Raw genomic sequence first — 23,082 nt, forward strand, 5'->3', positions numbered from 1 at the left:
CCTGTTGGCTCTATTGGTGGAAATTCGTCGCAATCCATTGTTGCTCCTTTTCCCCCCGGGAGAGGAGCTTCCTTCTCCCAGGTTACCGGCCCCGCCACGTGGAGGCAGGAGCGGTGCCACCAGTGACCAAGCGATAAAAAGTTAGTGGTTAGTGTGTTACAAGAGTTAGTTATATATATACAAAAGAAAGGTGTTTTTCCTTTCTTGTAGGAGGCTTCCTTCTTTATTTATAAAGAGCCAGAAAATAAATAACTTTGAAAGGAAAAGACTTTAGAAATTTTAACTACTTCTTTATAGAAAATACTCTTTGAAAGTCGCTTTGGAAATCGCTAGATCACTCGCTTGGCACTCGGTAAGGTGCCCAGTTGCCAAGCTCTGAAACACACATAATCAAAGTCTTACCTTGAGCGGTTGCCCTTTTGTCAATCTCACCAAGCAAGTTGCCCATCTTTGGCCCCTTTCAAGAGGCTCAATGTCTTTTTTCAGATGAGATATCCATACTTGGACATAGTATTCCAAATGCAGCCTTTTAACTGCTTTATACAATGGCATTATGATCTTCCTATCTCTACAGGATATTATTCGATAAATCATCAACAGGACACCATGGGTTTACATAGCATAAATTCAAACTGAGGAAGGATGGTTGCAGAATATGTGTGCGGAAGTTTGCCTTTATCCAACGGGTGGTGGATTGTTGGAACAAACTTCCATTTGTTTTTTTGGAAGTTGATAGTTTAAATAAATTCAAGGAAGAACTAGACAAACTATTGAAGGGAATCAATAGGTGAAATGGGTGGTATCATGGTTTTTTTTTTTTTTTTTTTGGCTAATGCCGTATAAGCGTGCTGTCTTGCATCATTTTCCACTGATAATGCTAGTTTCGCAACTCCCAAGTCCTTTTCTTCCTCTACTGTTTTAAAATCAACCACACCAAGTGCATAAGTTATTTTGGGGCGTTGCTATTCCTTAAGTGTAAAACCTTGCATTCCACTTGTATTTTAGTTGCCACTTTTGTAACCATTCTTGAAGCCTACTGAAGTCATCCTGAAGGAGTACTGCTTAATGATTTTTCCAATCTTTACATTTTCTGCAAATTTTGACATCATGCCCTCTATCCCTTCGTCAATGTCATTTATAAAAATCAGAAACAACAGTAGTCCAAGAACTGAACCCTAGGGGACACCACTTCTGATGTAACACCAATCTAAAGAATATCTATTAATTACAACCCTGTCTTCTGCCCTGCAATCCATCACTTACTCCCTCATGAGAGGTTATAATATAAATTCCTTGCAAAAATCCAAATAAACTACGTTAATATGTTGTATTATTAACCTCTATTGTTCAATTGAAATTGTTCCCTACATCTAGTTCATGAGTAACTGTGTCAAAACAGCTTACCAGGTAAGTTAAACATGATTTTCCCTTAACAAAACCATGTTAGGTGTCTTTCAGAATGCCAATTCTATCTATAAATGTCCCTGGACTCTTAATCATTGCCTTCAACCAAGATTTTCCCTACCACCGAAATCAGAATAACTACTCTGTAATTACCGACTACTCTCTTACAACCGCTTTATGTAATGGCAACACATTGGCACTTCACTAATCCAAACGAATCTCTCCCGAGTACAATGATGCCCTTATAATTAACCTCTTTGATTCAATACATTCTCCGGCTGTCTGCCTCAAAATTACTGGGTGTGCCTTCAACTCCAGGAGCATTACTTGCCTTTAGGCTCAAATAGCCATCTGTTTATTATAAGTCATTCAAAATTGTTTTGAATAGTTGTTCAAAATTACTAATTTCACATGTCAGAGTCTCACTTGCACAGCCTCTTCTTGGTATGAAGGGTCTTTTGTGAGTAAAGACTGATGCAAAGTACTTATTCAATTCATAATCAACAAAAAAATAATTTTGATATCATATACTTGGATTTCAGGAAAACTTTTGACACTATTGTGCATGGAAGACTACTGTACAAATTGGAGCAGAATAATATTAAGGATAAGTTGCTACAATGGATAAAAGGATGGTTGAGTGGGAGAAGACAGAGAGTGGTAATCAATGGACACTGCTCTTCGTGGACTAATGTTATTAGTGGAGTCTCACAGGGTTTGGTGTTGGGCCCACTGTTATTTTGTATATTTATCAATGATATTGACGAAGGTATATCAGGCTTAGTGTCGAAGTCTGCAGATGACACAAAGATTGGCAGGGTTGTTAATGACATAAATGAGAGTATGCTGCTGCAACAGGATTTAGAAAAGTTGAGCAGATGGGCTGAGAGGTAGCAACTGAAGTTTAACATTGACAAATGTAAAGTACTGCATATGGGAAGCAGTAACCCCTGAGTAACATATCAACTGTGTGGCACTACACTGACAGTGGTAGAGAGTGAAAAGGACCTGGGGGTAATTGTGCAGGCAGATATGACGTTTTCTGAGCAGTGCAGACAGTCTGCAAGAGCAGCTCATGGTGTCTTCTCAATTATATACAGGAATTTTGCTAGCAGGGAAAAGGTGGTGATAATCCCTTTGTATAAGGCAATGGTCAGGCCACACCTTGAGTACCACATAACATACAGGTCTGGAGGCCTCATTTTAGGAAGGATGTAGATTTGCTTGAGCATGTACAGAGAAGGGCAACAAGATTGGTGAGGGGAATGAAGGGATCCTCTTACTAGGAGAGGCTTAAGTTCTGCAAATTGCAGCAGCTGGAGACTAGGCACCTGTGAGGTTATCTGATTGAGGTATATAAGGCCTTGAATGGGTTGAGCATGCTGAATTCTGATGGGATTCTTCCGCTTGCTGAGATTACGAACCTAAGGGGACATAAATTCAAATTGAGGAAAGACAGCTGTAGAATAGATGTGCGGAAATTTCCCTTTAGCCAGCGGGTGGTTAATTGCTGGAACAAACTTCCAACTGTCGTTGTGGAAGTTGATAGCTTAAATAAATTCAAGGAAGAACTGGACAAACTTTTAGAGGGAATGGTTGTACGATTTTTTTTTTTTTGGCTGATGCTACATAAGCTCATACGCTTGCTTTCTTGCATCACATGCCTCTATTACTATTACTATTAGCTGGGTTATCTAAGACTTTCCTCACAACCAGTACACAAGAGTCCAATCTGATTTGTTTTCTTCCTCTTTGTATTCACAAAAGTGAAAACTCCTTGTCACCATTGTTTGCTCATTGAGCTAGTTCTCTCTCTCTCTCTTTCGTACTCAACTTTGGCTTCCCTAACCTTAAATGCAGTACTATTACGGATCAACTTGTAGTTCTTGTAGGCTTTAGTACTTTTCCTCACTATTCAAACTTTTCCATGGTGCTACCTCTTTCTATTCTTTTAGATAGGCCATTTTCATATTCTTCTATGTCAGCATCCTCCCTGTGATTTATTTTCTTAATGATATATTTTGTGTTCATGCCTCCTGCGGTTATTGCTCTAAAGGTATTCCATAATTCTAATGTATTCACCCTTTCTCCGCAATCTGCCCAATTAATAGATGCCATGTAGCATCTTAAACCATCATAGTCCCCTTTTCTGAAATTAACACCCTCCAATTAACACCTTTACCTTTAGCTTTCAACATCTTTCTTCATCTTTCAGATTTTCTGAGTTTTATTACCGAGTTTAATTTACCAGGTTTCATATGACACTGAACCAGTCATATGAAAATTATGCAAGACACTGAATGTTTCTTCATATATGCAATGCCAGCAAGACCACAGTAATTTTATCAAAGTAATTTTAAATAAAATAATCTATTTTGCAATTTACACTTTTTTCAGTAAAAAACGTAACTCTCCACTTCATTAAACACTTTACCTATCAACACAAGCGGCCTATATAAACCTGGTGTAGGATACAATCTGGCAACTTCTTCATAGGCAGGAATACTTCTTATATCAAAACCTAAAGTACAAAGAAAACTATAAAGTTTAACAAGTTACTACAGCATATTTTAAAACTTTTAGAAATACGAAAAGATATAAAATAAAAATCTTCAACAAAAAAAGAAGAAAAAACATTGCTTACTTTGTTCTCCATTGGTGAACATGTGATCCCACCTTGCATATGAATGTGAAAAAGAAATGCTGTCCCAAACTGGTGCCATTCTCCTAATAATAAACAAATACAAAAATTAGAATTACATGTGCAGAATCCACAACAGCAATTCAAATAAAACAAGGCCAAAACAAATAGAAAAACTATTATATTAATTTTAAAATATTCTCTAAAGACAACACAATTATCCAACTATGTCATTAATCCACTCATGTCTCATAGCCTTTATGAGAGCTTGAAGGATTTAAATTGGGGGCCCATCAAGCTCTCAGCTGCCTACATCAACGCCAGAGCTTCCACTTGAACATCAGGCAACACAGCAGCAATCTCTAAAGCAGAATGTGCTGGTCCCACAGGAAATATATTGTGCAAAAAGGATAGGTGGAACAAAACCAGGAGCAAACGTTTATGACATTGTAGAGTGGATATCATATTTTAAAGGCAAAAAAGGTGATGTTGTACACGTTGGCACTAATTACATTGAGTAGAAGAACAGCAAAATTACTTACCAAGAACAAGTCAAGGTTGAAAAAAGCCACAAGTTAGGATTGAATTTGAAAGTGTCTGCAATTCTACCCAGATACGATAGGAGGGAGTATAAGATGAGAGCGTTGTCAATCATTTTGGCCCTGGAGAGATTGTACAAGGCTCGTGGGGTAGAATTTTTCTCAGCATTATCTATGCTTGTTAACAGGAGAGTGCTTCTACAGGGATGGGATACACTTAAATAGAAAGGGTGCATGATTATTCGCTAATGCTATCGAGGCAGTGTTAGTTGAGTCAGAAAACTGCAAGCTTAGGAAATACATGGACTAAAAGATTAACAGTAGCCAGCTGCTACTGTTAATTTATTAGTCCATCTATTAGTCCAACAGAGGTGAAAGTGATTCTTACACTGCTTCTACTGGAATGAGCAATTAAAATCCCCCATTATTCCAATAGATTAATGGGGGATTTTAATTTCCCAGCAGCCTGGAAAACAAGGTGCTGAGATTTCAGGGACTACTGGAAGATATCATCATGGGACAAGTAAATACATGGGCTGTGTCAGGGTAGCTAAGAATAAGAACAGGTGTATGTATACTTATGTGTACATGAATGCTAGGAGTTTAGTAAATAAATTTTATGAATTTGAGGTGCTGGTCAAAACATCAAAGGCAGATATTGTTGGGATAACAGAGACGTGGTGTCACACAGATATATGGAATGCAGAATTGGAATTTAGTGAGTGCAATTTGTACAGAATGGATAGATAGGATAGGAAGGGAGGAAGGATTATGTTGTTAGTTAAGAAACATAAAATCTAAAGAAGTGCATCCAGTTGACATGGGTGGACAGAGCAACGTTGAGTCAGTTTGGTGTGATATAAGTACTGGAAAAGCAAAATTGAGAGTAGGAGTATGTTATAGGCCTAATGACTGATAAGTACAACAAACAACTGTACAGGGAAACAGAGTGGGCCAGTAAATTAGATTGTCTTATAATGGAGGATTTTAACTTCCCAGATATTGACTGAAACTTGTGGGTTGGTCACTTGCATGTTGGGAAGGCTTCTGTGCATTTATTGGATGGTTGTTTTCTACAGCAGCATGTTCAAGAGCAACCAGAGGGAGTAATACTCTTGATCTAATTATTAGCAGTGATTCTTCATGCATTTAGAATCTGCAGATAAAGAAACCACTAGGTGGCAGCAATTACAGTGTGCCGATGTGGGATTTACTCAAAAATGTAACTACCATCAGGGGTAAAGGAAAAGGTTTTTGCTTTCGTAAAGGCGACTACGATGGTCTGAGACAGTATTTAAATTCTATACGGTGGGACTAACTGATGATGTTACCAGCAGAAAATTCTAAATGGGAAGTATTCAAAGAATTAATCTTGGAAGATACTAAGTTTTCATACCAACTAAGAAATACTGTTCAACGTTTAGGCCTAAATTGATGTCAGATGAACTAATGAGACATATGGCAGAGAATAAAGAAGCATGAGATGCACATAAATTATCGGGTGACACAGAAGCCTATGGTAGACATGAGCTGCTCTGTAATCATCATAAAGGAGGTTAGATAGACAAAGGCAAGTTACGAGCAATCCTTGGCAAAGGATAAAAAGAAAAGCAACAAAGAGCTCTTTACTTATTTAAACTCTAGAAGGAACAGGATGAATCAGATTGGTCCACTTGATAACAACGGTTCGACCGTTGATGATCCCACTCAGGTAGCTGACAAACTGAATGATTATTTGATGAGGAGTTATTCAAGGAGGGGAATGCCAGAAGTTTATCAAACTCAGGCAGGGAGCTAAATGATTTTGTAATAATTGACAGCAAAGTGGAGGAGAAATTATTAAAGTTAAAGAGAGAAAGGCACCTGGGGTGGATGGAATCTATCCAGTTATATTAAAAGAGGCAGCAAAGGAAGTAATCAAACCCTTAGCCATAATTATGAGGGCATCCTTGAACTCAGGTGTGGTCCCCATGGGACATGTGCAAATGTGACACCAATTCACAAAGTAGGATCAAAGGGTGACAAAAGTAATTACAGACCTGTTAGTTTAACTTCTGTTCCAGGAAAATTAATGGAGGCACTGGTTAAAGAAGCACAGCAGGATCATCTAGATAAGACTGCAGTTACAGTTCAGACATAAAATGGGTTTGTTAAGGGGAAGTCTTGTCTGACCAATCTGACTGGATACTACGATGAGGTCACAAAGGAACAGGATGCAAAAAATAATTTTGATATCATATACTTGGAATTTAGGAAAGCTTTTGATACAGTTGCACATGGAAGACTACTGTACAAATTAGAGCAGTATGGCATTAAGGGTAAACTGCTGCTATGGATAAAGAGATGGTTGAGTAGGAGAAGACACAGAGAAGACAGAGAGAGACATATTGTAGTCTGTACAGTTCACTTTTAAATTATTGACCATCACTTTTGAAACACCCTGTATATTTGCCATCTTTCTTTAGATACATCATGCCACCTCTGTTCCCCTCCATTAATTTCTTTTTGCCAACCAGGCTAGATGGGTGGGTAAAGTGCCTGCCTAGCAACCCAAAGGTCACAGGTTCAAATCCCGCCTCAGGCTTGGACATTACGATGGTGCCATACCCTCCGGTTGGACCTCATAGCCACGATACACAAAGGAAGCAGGAAAAAACTGGTTCCTTTGTGTATTGCTCACATCATACAATAAAAAAAAAATTTCTTTTTCAAAATTCATTTCAGTTTGTGAGAGAGCTTTAGTCCAATAAAGGAGACATATCATCTCACTAGTTTTCCCGGAGTTTTTCACTTCTGAAAATTCTCTTCTAGTCAGTTACATACTTTATTTAGGATAACTTTATGTCAAAAAGAGACTTACCATCTTACTGGTGTTTTTTTTATTTCGCCCCCCCAAACAACTTCATTACTTTACAAAAGGGAAGACTTTAGTTATTTCTTTAAAGTTTCATTAAAAATTTTCAGGTTTCAATTCCCCCACCCCCCACAAATTTGGTCGGTGACTGTAAGAATAATATGTGTATTTTACTCCCAACCTCACAATGACGTATGGAACCACTGAAAAATTATTGTACATAACACAAAGAAGGGTCAGATAAAATATTACATGTTTTTTACGACTTGAATTTAAGTACAATAATCCCTAACCAGCCATGGAGGTGAATACGTTCCTGAAAAGTACTGCATTTGAAAAAAAGACAGCTGGAAAGACTAAGATCCTACACAATATAAGGGATTTGAAGGATGAACAATAAATATGCCAATAAAATATATTAAAAAAACACATTAAGGGGAATGTGTTTTTTTAATATATTTCTTTATCTTTTTCTTTTTATGCATGAAAACTTCTTTATCTTTTTATACATGAAAACGATGATAAGGTTGCCAATCAGGATGTCTGACAAAGAATTGGTGGGTAGGCTGTATTTCCAAAAAATAAACCATATCACAGTAAATTTTGAATGTTTCTATTTCCCACTCAAACAGTTTCAAGGACATCAAGGATGGCAGCAGTCAGGTGTCACCATAGTCAGCCATTCTAATCAGCGTTGTTTACTTCAAAAGAAAAGGCATGTTGTGTTATGTTGCTAGTTAAGCAAAAATCAATTGTTACTGTGCAATGTATGTTTAGATGTGAATTTAATAAAGGTCCTTCACATGAGAATAACATCAGAAGATGGTTTTGTCAGCTTGAAGACACAAGGTCAAGGTGTGAAGACATACTATTGTTGAAGACACACTATCAACAAAGTTTGTTTTAATTGCCGTCTCCAGGGTTTCCCTATATACTGCTGTAGCATCCGAAAGGCAAAAAGCCAAGGCCAGTAAGTGTGTGTAAGTATGTGTGGTGTTATGTTGGGTGTTGAGTGCCGGCACCTGGCAACTTCGCAGCCAGGGGCAGGGGACACCTGGTCCCCTGACTCAATTCTTGGCCACAAGGAGGCGTGCTAGGGACAACTTTATTACCAGAGACACCTACTGGGGGTATCAGGCAAGCCTGAGAGCCCCAAGGTGTTTAGGGAAAGGAAAAGTTAGATAGAAGATAAGGGGAAGAAGAATAGACATCCCCTGAAAGAGAAGAGAAAAGTTTACAGTATTAAAAAGAAATAGTGTATAGTGAACTATATTCTATTACATTTAAACTCTAATCTAAAGATACTTAGACATATTTCAATAGAGCTTCAAAGCTAGCAACCAAACAGTGCCAATGAAAATTATATACAAGCTTAAAATTATATACAAGTCTACAGCCTATAGACAGGAAGTAACATTAACAGCCATGTCTCAAAAAGAAAAATATTCACAATAAATGTCAACAGCAAGAAAACATTAGTATTTTCAACACTACCTTCTAGAACAAAGTTTCCTGAAAGTTAATACCTTTTGTCTTGTCCATAGTCATTAAAATTCTATATATATATTTATATATAATATATATCATTAACAGGGCTTATTTTCCTGCAAGATATAGCCATTAACCTCTCATAAACACAAGATTTAATTTTCAACAGTTCTTACAGACAACTTACAATAAAAGACTCAGTGAAACTCAGAGCCAAGAAAACCTTATAAACTCTTTGGTGTAACACCTCAAAGTATTAATGTTTACAATACATTTACATCTCCTAAACACACTATCAGCAAAATCAGAGAAATACAAGAAATTCTCCCTTGTTTCCACCAACCGTGGAAAATCAGCGGGACTATATATATATTTGTCAAAATCTGAAGCTGATTTCTAACATCTTCATAGTGGTCACATTCTAGGATTAAATGATCGACCGTCTCAACAGCTCCACAAGGGCAGAGAAGCGATGCAGACAATCCAAGTGCATTTAATTTGGAGTTAATACTCCCATGACCTGTAATCATAAATGTGACATTTAAGCCGGAACAAAACCATTTTAACTGCGTAGTGTATTCAAAGACATTGGGAATAAAATTATTAGTAACCCTGACCAAAAGAGCAGCATTCCATTCCAATTGCCAGTTTCTCATAAACTCAAATCTTAATCTAGCAACATCCTCCTTTTCAGATAAATCCATGTTCAATGTATAGTTACCAATATTAGCTGGGGGATCCCTTCTTCAGTGATATAATAGATACTGTAGTATTATTTCATAGTAAATAGGTATTCAACCATTCAGAACCTGCAGAGAAACAGCAGAAACAGTTCTACGCGCTCTACAGGTGGCAAGAAGGAAAAAAATGCTGAGATTGGATAAGATATTTTTTCACCATGCTATTAACCACCCTAAAGCCCCATGCACCTGCCACATAGCATATGATAGGCAAAAATAAACTTTTATAGTATAGCTTTAATGTACTTGATTTCATACCCAAACATTTTTACTAATTTTAATTATTTTCCCTGTTAAAGCCTTAATCTTCTTCAAAATATACTTTACATGTTGAATGAAAGAGAGTTTATGATTGAACGTTACTCCAAGATATTTGTATGTTCTTTCTAGTTTGATGCGTTTCTTATTAGCTTGAAGACACAGATAGTGTTTTAAAAGTGAAAAGCACAGGAAGACCAAAAGCATCAGTTGAAATTGTGGAAAGCATTAGACAATCTTGAATTCACAGACCAAGGAAATCAGTTCGTCATTGCAGTCTATAATTACATGTTCCAAAATCAACAATGCATGAAAAGTTGCACAAGCAACTTAGACTGCACACACACAAAATCCAACATTTGCATCAGCATTATGGCAAACCACAGCATGTTGAATATGAAAATTCCCTGTTAAATCGCATTCATGATGAACCAAACTTCTTAAACACCATCATGTTCGGCGATGAAGCCACATTTCGTGTCAGTGGATAAATAAATCATCATAACTGCCAGATATGGGGATCAGAAAGTCCTCATGTGGTTAATGAACATATTCATGATAACCATTCATAGTTGGTGAGGATTAATGTGTGATTGTATCTTCAGGCCATTTTATTTTGTGGAAAGCACAATTAATGGAGAAATTTACCTGAACATGCTAGAAAATTTTCTTTTCCCTCAATTAGAAGAAAATGGCCTCTCAAACAACATAATTTTCCAGCAAGATGGGGCACTACCACACTTCTCAGCAACTGTCATGGATATTCTTAATGTAACATTTCCTGGAAGATGGATTGACAGGAGAGGTTTAATTTCTTGGTCACCTAGGGGCCATAATTTGACACCTCTTCATTTTTTATTTTGGAGCTATGCAAAGAATTATGTTTACATAGAAAGCATTTGTGACTTGGACTATTTGAAATGAAGAATCCAAAAAGCTGCTGATCAGATACCAAGAGGTATGCTGCAGCATGTATGGAATGAAGTAGAATATAGAATATAGATTGGCCTTATGCAGAGCCACAAATGGTGGCATGTAGAAATTTACTAGGCTTGTTACAAACTGTTTGACTTACTGTTTAAAACAAAATTTTCATTTCTTTAACATCTTTATCAGTTTCCCAATTATTGGCTATCGAAACCCCACCATTCTTTTTTGGACACCCTGTATAATAAAAAACAAAAAAAGATAAGGACAATGTGCTGGAACTACATATACACACAAGTTAACATGGTAATCTCTGAAGCATTGTGCAAACAAGTCTAAACTACATCAGAGAAAATTGTAAATGATTCTCAAAAAGGCAAAAATCTGTAAAGAGATAGAGATATGTCTATGTGCAGCACTGTATACATAATAATGACAAAGTGTGTTATTGAGAGGATAGAGAGTGGCAGTTCCCAAACTGTGTATCTCAGCACCTCAGAATGCCAATGAATTGCAAATGAATTCAATAGAGTTTTTCTATTGAATTCATTTGCAATCACTCTTTAGGTGTTCCATGAATATAACATTTTTTTAACTCCAAATTTGATTCAAGTAGCAAAAGTTTGGAAATTGCTGGGTAGAATGTAAATAAATTCCCTCCCTCTGCACTATCCATTATAACTTCCACCTCCCGTAAATCCCCCATGATCTACAGGAGGTGGAAGCAATAATTGTCATGTTCTTTTGTGTAATGTTTAAAGAGCATGGATTAACTACATACAAGTATTAAAAAAAGCACAGAATATTAAATTTGGGTATACAAATATAAAATCACTTTACTTAAATCTACAGTTGGGGAGGGATTACTGTAGATCATTACATAATAATGGGGTTTGTTTGTTATTTGGTTTTTAGGAGCATTAGCAACTAAGGCCATATTGCTCCAGGATATGCGGTGGTCATTCCCTTGACCTTTCCACATCCTCCGTATCTGGTGGTGACGGGCTCGAACCCCGGTCTAATCAAGAAGTGTGTGCTACACACTGCTGCTCCTTCCCACCTGGCTACGGAGGCGCCCATAATAATGGGGAGATAGTGATCAGACCTTTGTTATGAAATGTTGGTGGTACTTTTCCAGAGTTCTAAAAATTCCATAAAAAAGGTACTTTCATTAATGGTCATGCACTGATTGTTCTCTGCTACAGTATCTACTTCAAATCACAAAGTGTCTAAAGCATAATGACACAATGGCCTGGGGGCAGGTCAATTACAGATTTGTATTAACTTGAAATGCAGCACACACATGGAACAACGTTCAAAGAATACAATTTGTGTGCATTCGAAAAAGTATATCTTAAACTCATGTAAATCAGAAAATAAATGTATTGCAAGCATTCTTCAATGAATATCATGCTGCTCACCTGCTATTAGCAATTGAATTACACTGCACTGGCCTTTTCCCAGCATAAATAAGTGTTCATGTCAAACAACGTGGTTTATAAAATACCAGGAAAATAAAAATAAGAGTATGAGCATGTCATAAATCAAATGAGTATGATGTAGGCTGACTACATGTCCCATTTTCAACGGGACAGCACCGTTTTTTTGCTATGTCCTGGCCATCCTGTCATTTTAATAAAAATATAATTTTTGGCCCATTTTTTAAAAAAACTTTAAAAAATGCTTAAATATTGGTGCAACATAACCTATAATCATGATTATATCGTAGGATGGCTGCCATCGTAAGTAGTAGTAATTCGTGTAACCACAGGTGGAAGCGCGTTGATCGAATGCCGAGAATTCCAACTGCAAGTGGTTACCACCATGATTGAAAGAAACCAACAATTTTTGTCATAGGCCTTTAACATCAGTTCAACAATGTGTTATGTGTCACTAGTTGATCAGTAGTCTGTAGTTGGCATTTGTTCTGTGTGCTTATCAGTTATCATATACACACACTTGAAAGTTTTTATTTTATAATTTTAAAAGTTTTAAGCCTCAAAATTTAAAATGTAAAAAAGGAGAAATTGCACATTTAACAAAGATCTTCAAAAATTTATGAAACTGGATAATTGGTATAGTGATAAAACAAAAGTGGTTTGTGAACATTGTAATGTTTATTTTTCTGTTGCTCATGGAGGTAGGAGTGGCATTAACCAACATCTATGTAGCCGAAAACATAAGAATGCTGAAAAAACTTGGAATTCGGTTCAAAGCATCAGCTCATTCATTGTCCCATTTTCATTGTTCCCCATACTGTTTTGGCCTCAAGGAATTATGGTCAGCCTAGTGTGATGACTACAACAAACAACTATAACTATAGAGATAAACAGACTGGATCAGCAAATCAATATGTTTTATCATGGCTCAGGACATCAAAATCTCACATGGTATCCCAAAAAACAAACAAAGAGTAAAATCTCTTCTGAATAAATAATTCATATTTTTAAATTATTAATAATAAGTCTTATTCATACATTACCTTTCTTGTAGTGTATTACTAGGTATAAATCCTAGCCTTGTATCCCCTTCATGAGTGGCCTGCCACCAATTTGGATCCTCTTGATTTATAATATTCAAGATATTTCTCTTATGAAATGTTAAACCAGCCTCCTTGGAAGGAATTTCAGGATCAGCCAATGGATCGTAACTGAAGTTGGCTTTTACAAAACCTGATGGTTTGTGTTTGGCAGTATGTGTAATTACTGGAACCAACTTGAAAGTAATGGTGCATTCTCTACAATGCTAACATAGAAAATTAAAAAGTTAATTCTTCAGTGGGAAAATCTATACTACTATTCAAACTACAGAAATCATTACGTTTTGTGTTAGTCTGTACGCATGTACACACAAAGGCATATGCAGCTTATTTGTTACTCTTTTAACAATAGGTAATGTGTTGTTGTTTTACAGTGCATCAGCATCTTAGACTATATTGTGCCAATGTATTATGTATGCACAAGTGTGTGTATTTAGAGACTAATTTGCATGTTGTGTTAATGAAACATCTGTGGAAACTATGTATACAGCAGTATTCACTGCTTAAAGTATTTTAACAATGAATCTTAAAACATGAATACAATGATAATTTCAAAATTTTTTATTGAGAAACTAATGAAGGGAGGAACTCTTCTTCAAAGGTATTATGGGGTTATGGCTGAGTGAGCATAATGATTTTAGAGCCCAAAGGAGCTAAAAAAAAAAAAAAAAAACCTCCCATGCACCTACCAGAAGGCTTACTAGAAATAATAAAAGCAAATTGACTGTTTATTCATTAACAGTCAGCATAAAGGCCATATAATTAATATATATAATTATACCATATAATTAATTAAATAAATGTTATTACTAACTAAAATTCCAATGTAATCAAAATAACATATTCACACATACACAACTAACATCATGGATGACAGATAGACCTCAAGGCTAATATGTTAAAAAATTAATAAAATATGTATACTGATGAACAGGGGCATTAAATGGTTAACCATCTTAAAGATTAATAATAAAATAAATATATCTGGATGAAAAGCCTGATCACAATACACAGTGTTGTATTGAATTGTAGCCTTTTAGTTATTAGGTGAACTGAAGTGCTCTCAATAAAATTCTTATTATACAATTAAGCCTCCCTACGATGACCACCTAATGTTCTGACAAAAATTGGTTATTTGGGGAGGTGGTCACCTTAGGGAGGCAGGCAGCATTGCTGTATTATTCTTTTAAGTAGAGGAACTCCCCAACTTATGTAAGGGTTGCGTGCCGCGGAATGCTATGCAAGCCAGATTTCACGTAAGTCGGAATTTCCCTCATGCTTGTGCAGCACTTGCAACTGTGCTCACTGAATTGATTGAATCAAAAAAGAAATGTTCGAAGAACATGTAAATAGAATTATTTATTGTATTTTCTTCAATTATTTTATCTCATGCAAAGTAAAAATTACGTGTAATTTAAAAAAATTTGTAATTTAAAAACGTGTAATTTAAAAAAATTTAAAAATTATAACATTACAAAAAAAGAGAGGAGACAGGCATAATGTCAGTAAGTTTTATCTCTCAAGCATCATTGTCAGAATCGACGTCTTCAGCTGATAAGTACACCGCTGCGGAGGTTGAGGGCTGCGGAGATTTAAAAGAGGCCGGCCGCTCGACTTTACAAAAGAAAATATTAAGGGATGACTGGATGGTAGCTTTTTTCTTTTCATCGTAGATTTCTTTGTAGCAAGCAAGCATATCGTTCACCCCTCTGTTAACTTTTAAGAATCGTTCGCTGTCAGGATCTATCTTCTCAAACCTCGCCATTGCTGATGTAATTTCATGAAATGCCATTGCCATCTCTCTGGTGATGAAGCATCTCGGCTCCTCATTTAGTTCACCTTCAGCTTCGTCAGCATTTTCTTCTTTCAGTATCACTGCCTGCAAGTCAATAAGTTCTTCGTTAGAAAATTCCTTCTCTTCTTCCTCTATTAACTCTTCCACATCTTTGGTATCAACCTCCAACTGAAGAAGCTCTGCAACCTTTACAATCTTATCTGTAACCTCTTCATATGATTCGTCTTTTTCAAATCCCTCAAAGCCATTTACGTGCTGTGGGCATATTTTCTTTCATGCGCCATTTAAACAACTTTTAGTAATTTCCGCCCAGGCCTTCTTATTAATGATGCCATGGTAAATATTGTAAGATTTCCAAAAGTTTCTTAATGTAAAATTTTTCTCATTGTCTACTGCAGATAATGCCTGAGCAAATGTTGTGTGTAAATAGTAGACTTTTAAATTTGAAATAACACCCTGATCCATAGGTTGGATGAGTGAAGTCTTATTTGGCGGTCAAAATACGACTCTCACATTCAAATTGAAATCATCTAGATGCTAGTTAGTTAGTTAGTTATTTGGTTTTTAGGAGCATTAGCAACTAAGGCCATATTGCTCCGGGGATATGCGGTGGTCATTCCCTGACCTTTCCGCATCCTCCGTATTTGGTGATCACGGGCTCGAACTCCGGTCTAATCAAGAAGCGTGTGCTACGCACTGCTGCTCCTGCCCACATGGCTACGGAGGCGCCCATCTAGATGCATAGGATGTCCAGGAGCATTATCTAATAGAAGCAAAATCTTGAAAGGAACATCGTTGTCTTTACAATATTTTTTAACCTCAGGAATGAAGCAGCATTTAAACCAATCCTCAAAGAGCGATATTGTTATCCATGCTCTCTGGTTCAATCGGAACTGCACAGGTAGGGTGGCTTTATTGATGCCCTTAAATGCATGAGTATTTCCAGAATGGTACACAAGCAGTGGTTTTAATCTGTAATCTCCCACTGCATTAATCCCAAGCAAGAGTGTGGCCCTATCGTTTGACACCTTGAAACCTGGCACTGTATTTTCCTCTTTAGCAGTGTATGTTCGATCTGGCATTTTTTTTTAAATACAGAGCAGTCTCATCAACGTTAAAAATTTGTTGCGTTGAATAGCCGCCTTCATCAATAATTTTTTCCAACACATCCCATAATTTCTCTGCAGCTGCAGAATTGGCACTGGCGACTTCACCCTATACTTTAATGTTGTGGAAACCAGCGTGATGCTTGAACCTATTAAACCACCCATTGCTTGCCACCAACTCGGGCTGGGGTTCACCGTACTTATCCTTAATATCTTTATAAATACTTGTTGCTTTTGATTAAATGGTCATTAGACTCAGGGATGCTCGCTTCTGAATCTGATTTTCCATCCATATTATTAACAGCTGTTCCATCTTCGATATAGCACCTGAATGCTGTTTTGTGATCACTGTTGATCTTAAGTGCATTGAAGCAGTGAGACCTAATTCCCTTGCAATATATGACAAACTTTGTCCTTCTTCATACTTCTTAATCATCTTCATCTTCATTTCTAAATCAATTTTGTTTCATTTCTTGGCACTACCACCACTTGCACTTTTCCTTCATCATTGTAATACGTAAATAGGAATGAAGAGAAGTTTTTGAAAATATGTTTTTTATATGACTGAAGATTTCAGTGAAGGGGAACTCATTTTGCCGTAATAGCATAAAAACTCACACAATTGCAGTTATCAGTATTATCACAAATGCAATAAAACTGAATTTGCTACCCATTTATAATAGATTACGCTAACAGAAAAGCCCTATAAACTGTAAAATGCAAATTGTTTTTATTGTTTTATGGTAGTAACCTCCAGAAATGTGTTTTAGAAAAATATCACAAAGGCGTTCAAAACTGATTATTAAAACGGGAACATGCAGGAACATATACGGTAGCAATTTCCATTATAGATATGACCTTATAGAGAGATAAATAGCTTAGTAATATAGCGAAATTTTCAACTTCCAAAGACTTGGAACGAATTACAAAAAAAAACAATGTGTTATTGGGTTCACATTACGATATTTTCATGATACCTCCATTTATTCCTAAGGGATGCAGAATACGTTTCCACGATTTTTTTAAGTTTGCACCGGCCAGCAAAAACTTACATAAAGTCGAATTTCCGTAAGTCGAGTGTTACGTAAGTTGGGGAGTTCCTGTAATTGTCTTTACTATGGGAATCACAAAAATTGGGGTTAAATAATGCATAGAAACTTTTTTAATATTGTAAGGAGACAATTTATTTACTCATGCAACTGCAGTTACAACATTAAAAGGTTGGTTGGTTGGGTTTTAATGTTGCATCAGCAACTAGGACTATAATGCACCAAACATTAAAAAGTAATTGGTACTTATAACATTAAAAAGCAATTTAAGGATGTTGATCAAAATAATTTTTATGGTCATTTGTTTTGTTTGAACCCTTTCTGCCTTAATTTCATTTTTCAAATTATCTTCTGCTTTAAATAATAAATTTAACGTTTCATTTCCAAATTGCATTGACAAAGCCTTTAATCCATCAAAAGTTGTTAAACTTTCACTCAAAAATATTACAGTTCTACCCCTTGTCCCATTATTACTATGCTTGTCCACTGTTATCTGGTTCCATATCTTGGCAGTTGAAAAGTTTTTCTATCCAATTTTCAAGGTTTTCATTGCATGTCTATACGTCATTCTCAAAAATTAAATTTATTGAAAATTTGCTACTTCTAGCTGCATTAATTCCTTTTCAAGGGATGCTATCTCTTGTATGTCATTTGCCATATTTCCCATATTGTTTCCACAAATTTCAAAATATTTTTTGATGGTATCTTTTTGAGACTGCTTGCCACACCTCTGATATATTCAAATATACACAGCACTCTGATATACACAGCATCGCAAAGATTAATCTTCTTTATCAGTTGTTCCAAATTTTCCACAGAGTTCATTTTCACTACTACTGTTTCTTAAAACATAGCTTAAATGTTTGAATGATACCTTAGTCCAAAGGTTGTAGGGCGCTTAAAATATTAGGCAGTATAAATATTGTGAACAATATTTGTACTGCCTAATACTTCAGGTGGACAAGGTGGCCATCCAATACAATATTTTTTGGATGGCATGGTGCATTAGCTAAGAAAAGTAACTATTTTCTATTCTTCCTTTTCTTAATCTCATTGAAAGTGTTCTAGCCACTGAGTGAAAATTTTATTACTCATCCAAGCATTTTTATTTGCATGCCATTCAACCCCAAGTTTGAACATTTTTATTTTTTTGAAGCAGGGAGGGAGGCTTCAGTGCATTGTTTATAATTATTGGTCTTTCTTTTTTGCCTAGTGCATTTTTACACAACAAAACCGTGTCTTTGTTGAGCTACTGTGAGTATCTGTTTTGCTTCTTTAAAACCATGACATTTAGACCCTTTTAAAACCAATGAGTTTATGGGCAGTGTGATGAAAAAAAAAAAAAAAAAAAACACTGTTTCATCTATATTAAAAACTTTGTTTGGTTCATAGTTCTCATTCAAATCTGTTAATCTTGAAATCCAATATTAAATTATATCTGAATTATTTGGTGCACTTTTACCACAAATAGATTTGAACACAATATTGCTTTGAGTATAAAACTTTTCAAGCCACCCATTACTGGCTGTAAAATTATCAATGTTTAGTACTTTGGCAAAACTCTTTGCTTTCTTTTTTAATACTGGTCCACTTATTGGCAAATTTCTTGCACAAGCACCATCAAACCACAAATGAGTCAAATCATTGATCTCCTTGAAGGTTTGATGAGAATCCCTCTAAAGATTTCTGTTGGCATTTTGAAACTATTTCTTCTTTATTGCCTCCTTATTTTTAAAAGTGACCTGAATCCAAGTCTTGCAGCAGTGGTATTTTTCAGCCAGTCTTCTCTGAAAACTTCCTCTTTTAGTGTCTTCTATCACTATGATTTTTGTTTGTAACTCTAACATGTTCACTTCCCTTTTCACTGACATCTTTGATGTTTGCTAACCAGTGGCTTAGTCAAAACTGACAGAAGTGAATCAATGAAGTGCATGTGTAAATTTCAGCATAATTAACATAAGCAATGGGACATCTTTTTTCCTACTTGTAAATTTAAGCATGATTCTGTATTATTACTATATTTTTTTTGTGTTTATTACTTTTATTGTTGCTAATCTAGGGCTTAGCCAAAATTGACACAAGTGAACTAGAGAAGGGCACTTGTAAATTTCATCGTAAACAATAGGAGGTCTTGCCCACCACTTGTAAACTGTGACATGACATTCTTTTTTTTTTTTTTAACTGAAATTGCAATATGAATGTTTCCTTCCCTTTAGTCCAGTACTTTAGACTTATCCTCAAATTAATCCCTTAAAAGATGACATGCAAATAATGAAAAGTAGTCTAGTTATTAATCCTCACTGATAGTCAGTTATTTTTTGACAACATTTCTATTCATGCTGCAATTCATAAGACCTTCTATTGCTTACAGCACAATTTACATGTGTTCCCAAGTGAACAACATGGCCATCCAATATGTTGTAACAATAAGCCAATCAATAATAATAGTTCCGCCCCCCCACACACACACCTCTTGTACCCAGAAAAATCCTCAAATTATACTTCTAAACTAATCTTTTCATCAACTCAGTTGTGAGAATAGTGAATGCAGAGAGAGAGAGAGAGTGTTGGGTAGTTGATAGTTAGCTCAAAGAGGATAAATAGCATGAATATGGTATCTTTTTAAACTGTTCCATCAAATTTTGGTCACCTACAGAGGCAGTCATTTTAAAGAGTGGTCGCTAATAGAGGTTTTACTGTATGTATGTGTATATATATATATAGATATATATATATATTTTTTTTTTTATATATTTTGTGTACATATTGTGTATTATAGTTATGTCATTGTATTATATATATATATATATATATATATATAATCAGTAGTATAAGAATGTTTATTTCATTATTATTAATTTTTAAAATATATATAACTACATGATTATAGTTATAACCTTTACACAAACACAATAAATGTGTGAGTAAATCACTGTAATGCTTCAAGTTTTGTGCATGATTATCATGAAAAATCAATTAATTGGAGATTTTATATGTAACAATATTAATAATTACTGAAAAACTAATTTAAAAATTTTATTTGTTTTTTTAAAAATTCAAGTGTTCAAATTGTTCTCTGAACATCTGAATGGTATGGCATAGCCTCATTAAAGATAAAAAAGTACAGAAAATATTTTACTATAAAAAATTAAATCTGTATCAACTGAGAGTGAGTGTATTTTTCTCTAATGCTACTAAGCATTAGCATTAGTAGAGGCATATGATGCAAGAAAGCAAGCTTATTCAGCATCAGCCAAAAAAAAAAAAAAAAAAAAAAAACCACTCCCATTTCACCCCTCCGTTCGTTCGAAATACCTGTCCAGTTGAGCTTTAAATTTGTTTAGGCTATCAACTTCAACAACAAGTGATGGAAGTCGGTTCCACCAACCAACCACCCGCTGGCCAAAGGCAAATTTCCGCACATCTATCCGACATCCGTCCTTCCTCAATTTGAATTTATGCCCTCTGAGGTGATTATTCTGAACAAGATGAAGAATCCCATTGGCATTGAGCATGCTCAAACCATTCAAAGCCTTATACACCTCTATCAGATCACCTCGCCGGTGCCTAGTCTCCAGACTCTGTAATTTGCAAAACTTAAGCCTTTCTTCGTAAGAGCAACCCTTTGTTCCATTCACTAATCTTGTTGCCCTTCTCTGTACCCGTTCCAGCAGCTCTACATCCTTCTTGAAATGAGGCCTCCAGACCTGTATACAGTACTCAAGATGTGGCCTAACCATTGCCTTATACAAGGGAATAATCACCTCCTTATCCCTGCTAGAAAAATTCCTGTATATCATTGACAAGACACCATGAGCTACTCTTGCAGCTCGTCTGCACTGCTCAGAGAACTTCATATCTGCCTGCACAATTACCCCCAGGTCCTTTTCATTCTCCACCACTGTCAGTGTAGTACCGCACAGTTGATACGTTGCTCTGGGGTTACTGTTTCCCATATGTAGTACTTTACATTTGTCAATGTTAAACTTCATTTGCCACCTCTCAGCCCATCCGTTCAACCTATCCAGATCCTGTTGCAGCAGCATACCATCAGTAGTGTCCTTAACGACCCGGCCAACCTTTGTATCATCTGCAAACTTGGACATTAAACTTGATATACCATCATCAATATCATTCATAAACACCGAAAACAACAACGGACCCAACACTGAACCTTGAGGAACTCCACTAATAACATTAGTCCATGTTGAGCAGTGTCCATTGATTACCACTCTCTGTCTTCTGCCACTCAACCATCCCCTTATCCATAGCAGCAATTTGCCTCCAATACGACACTGCTCCAATTTGTGCAGCAGTCTTCCATGTGCAACAGTATCAAAAGCCTTTCTAAGATCCAAATATATAATATCAAAGTTATTCCTTGCATCCAGTTCTTTTGTGACTACATCATAGTATCCAATCAAATTGGTCAGGCAAGACCTGCCCTTAACAAAACCATGCTGCGTCTGAGCTATAACTGAATTCTTGTCTAGATGATCCTGCAGTGCTTCTTTAACCAGTGCCTCCATTAATTTACCTGGAACAGAAGTTAAACTAACAGGTCTATAATTACTTGTGTCAGCCTTTGATCCTCCTTTGTGAATTGGGGTTACATTTGCACATCTCCAGTCTATGGGTACCTCCCCTGAGTCCGGCTAGGGGTTTGCATACTTCCTTTGCTGCCTCCTTTAATATAACTGGATAGATCCCATCCACCCCAGGTGCCTTTTTTATGTTTATCCTCAACAATCTCTCCTCCACTTTCCTCTCAGTTATTACAAAATCATCCAGCTCACTGCCAATGTTTACTTTACCTACATCATTCTCCTTCCTGAATAACTCCTCATGCGTGAATGTAGATGCAAAATACTCGTTTAGATTGTTAGCCACCTGAGCAGGATCCTCAACTGTTGAACCATCAATATCCAGTGGACCAATCTGATTCATTCCTTTCCTTCTCGAGTTCAAATATGTAAAGAACTCTTTTCTGTTTTTCTTTGCATCCTTTGCCAAGGATTTTTCGTAGTCTGCCTTTGCCTGCCTAATCTCCTTTGTGACTTGGTTACAGACCAACTTATATCTATCATAGGCTTCCATGTCCCCCATTAATTTGTATGTATCCCATGCATTTTTCTTCTCTGCCACATGTCTCATTAGTTCATCTGACAACCATTTAGGCCTAAACCTTGAACAATATTTCTTAGTTGGTATGTAAAGCCTGGTAGCCTCCAAGATTAGTTCCTTGAATGCTTCCCATTTTGAGTTTGCTGTTGGTAACATCATCAGTTGGTCCCACTGTATAGAATTTAAATACTGTCTCAGACCATCATAGTCGCCTTTACGAAAACAAAAACCCTTCCCTTTACCTCTGATGGTAGTTACCTCCTTGAGTAAATCCCACTTCAACACACTGTGATCACTGCCACCTAGTGGTTCATTTATCTGCAGATTCTTAATGCATGAAGAATCACTACTGATAATCAGATCAAGAGTATTGCTCCCTCTTGTTGCCTCACGAACATGCTGATGTAGAAAACAATCATCCAATAAATCCACAAAAGCCTTGCTAGTGTGCGAGTGACCAACCCACAAATTCCAGTCAATATCTGGGAAATTAAAATCCCCCATTATAAGACTCTCTGATTTACTGGCCCACTCTATTTCCCTGTACAATATCTTATTATACTCATCAGAGTCATTAGGCCTATAGCACCCTCCTACTCTCAATTTTGATTTCCCTAT

General features: G+C 36.2%; 1 protein-coding gene across 1 annotated transcript in view; it reads right to left on the reverse strand.

The window, feature by feature from the left end:
- Nucleotides 1-23,082, reverse strand: part of LOC150082252 (MAGUK p55 subfamily member 7-like) — a 199,411-nt gene that overhangs the window by 49,417 nt on the left and 126,912 nt on the right. The window contains exons 9-11 of the mRNA XM_090380462.1: nucleotides 13,334-13,596; nucleotides 4,049-4,131; nucleotides 3,839-3,925 (exon numbers count right to left, since the gene is read on the reverse strand). Of these exons, the coding sequence (XP_090236588.1) occupies nucleotides 3,839-3,925; nucleotides 4,049-4,131; nucleotides 13,334-13,596 (433 nt within the window). The remainder of the gene's footprint in view (nucleotides 1-3,838; nucleotides 3,926-4,048; nucleotides 4,132-13,333; nucleotides 13,597-23,082) is intronic.

This window comes from Mastigoproctus giganteus, chromosome 8 (assembly GCF_048544385.1).
Source record: "Mastigoproctus giganteus isolate SK-2022 chromosome 8, ASM4854438v1, whole genome shotgun sequence".
Taxonomy (NCBI): Eukaryota; Metazoa; Arthropoda; class Arachnida; order Uropygi; family Thelyphonidae; genus Mastigoproctus; species Mastigoproctus giganteus.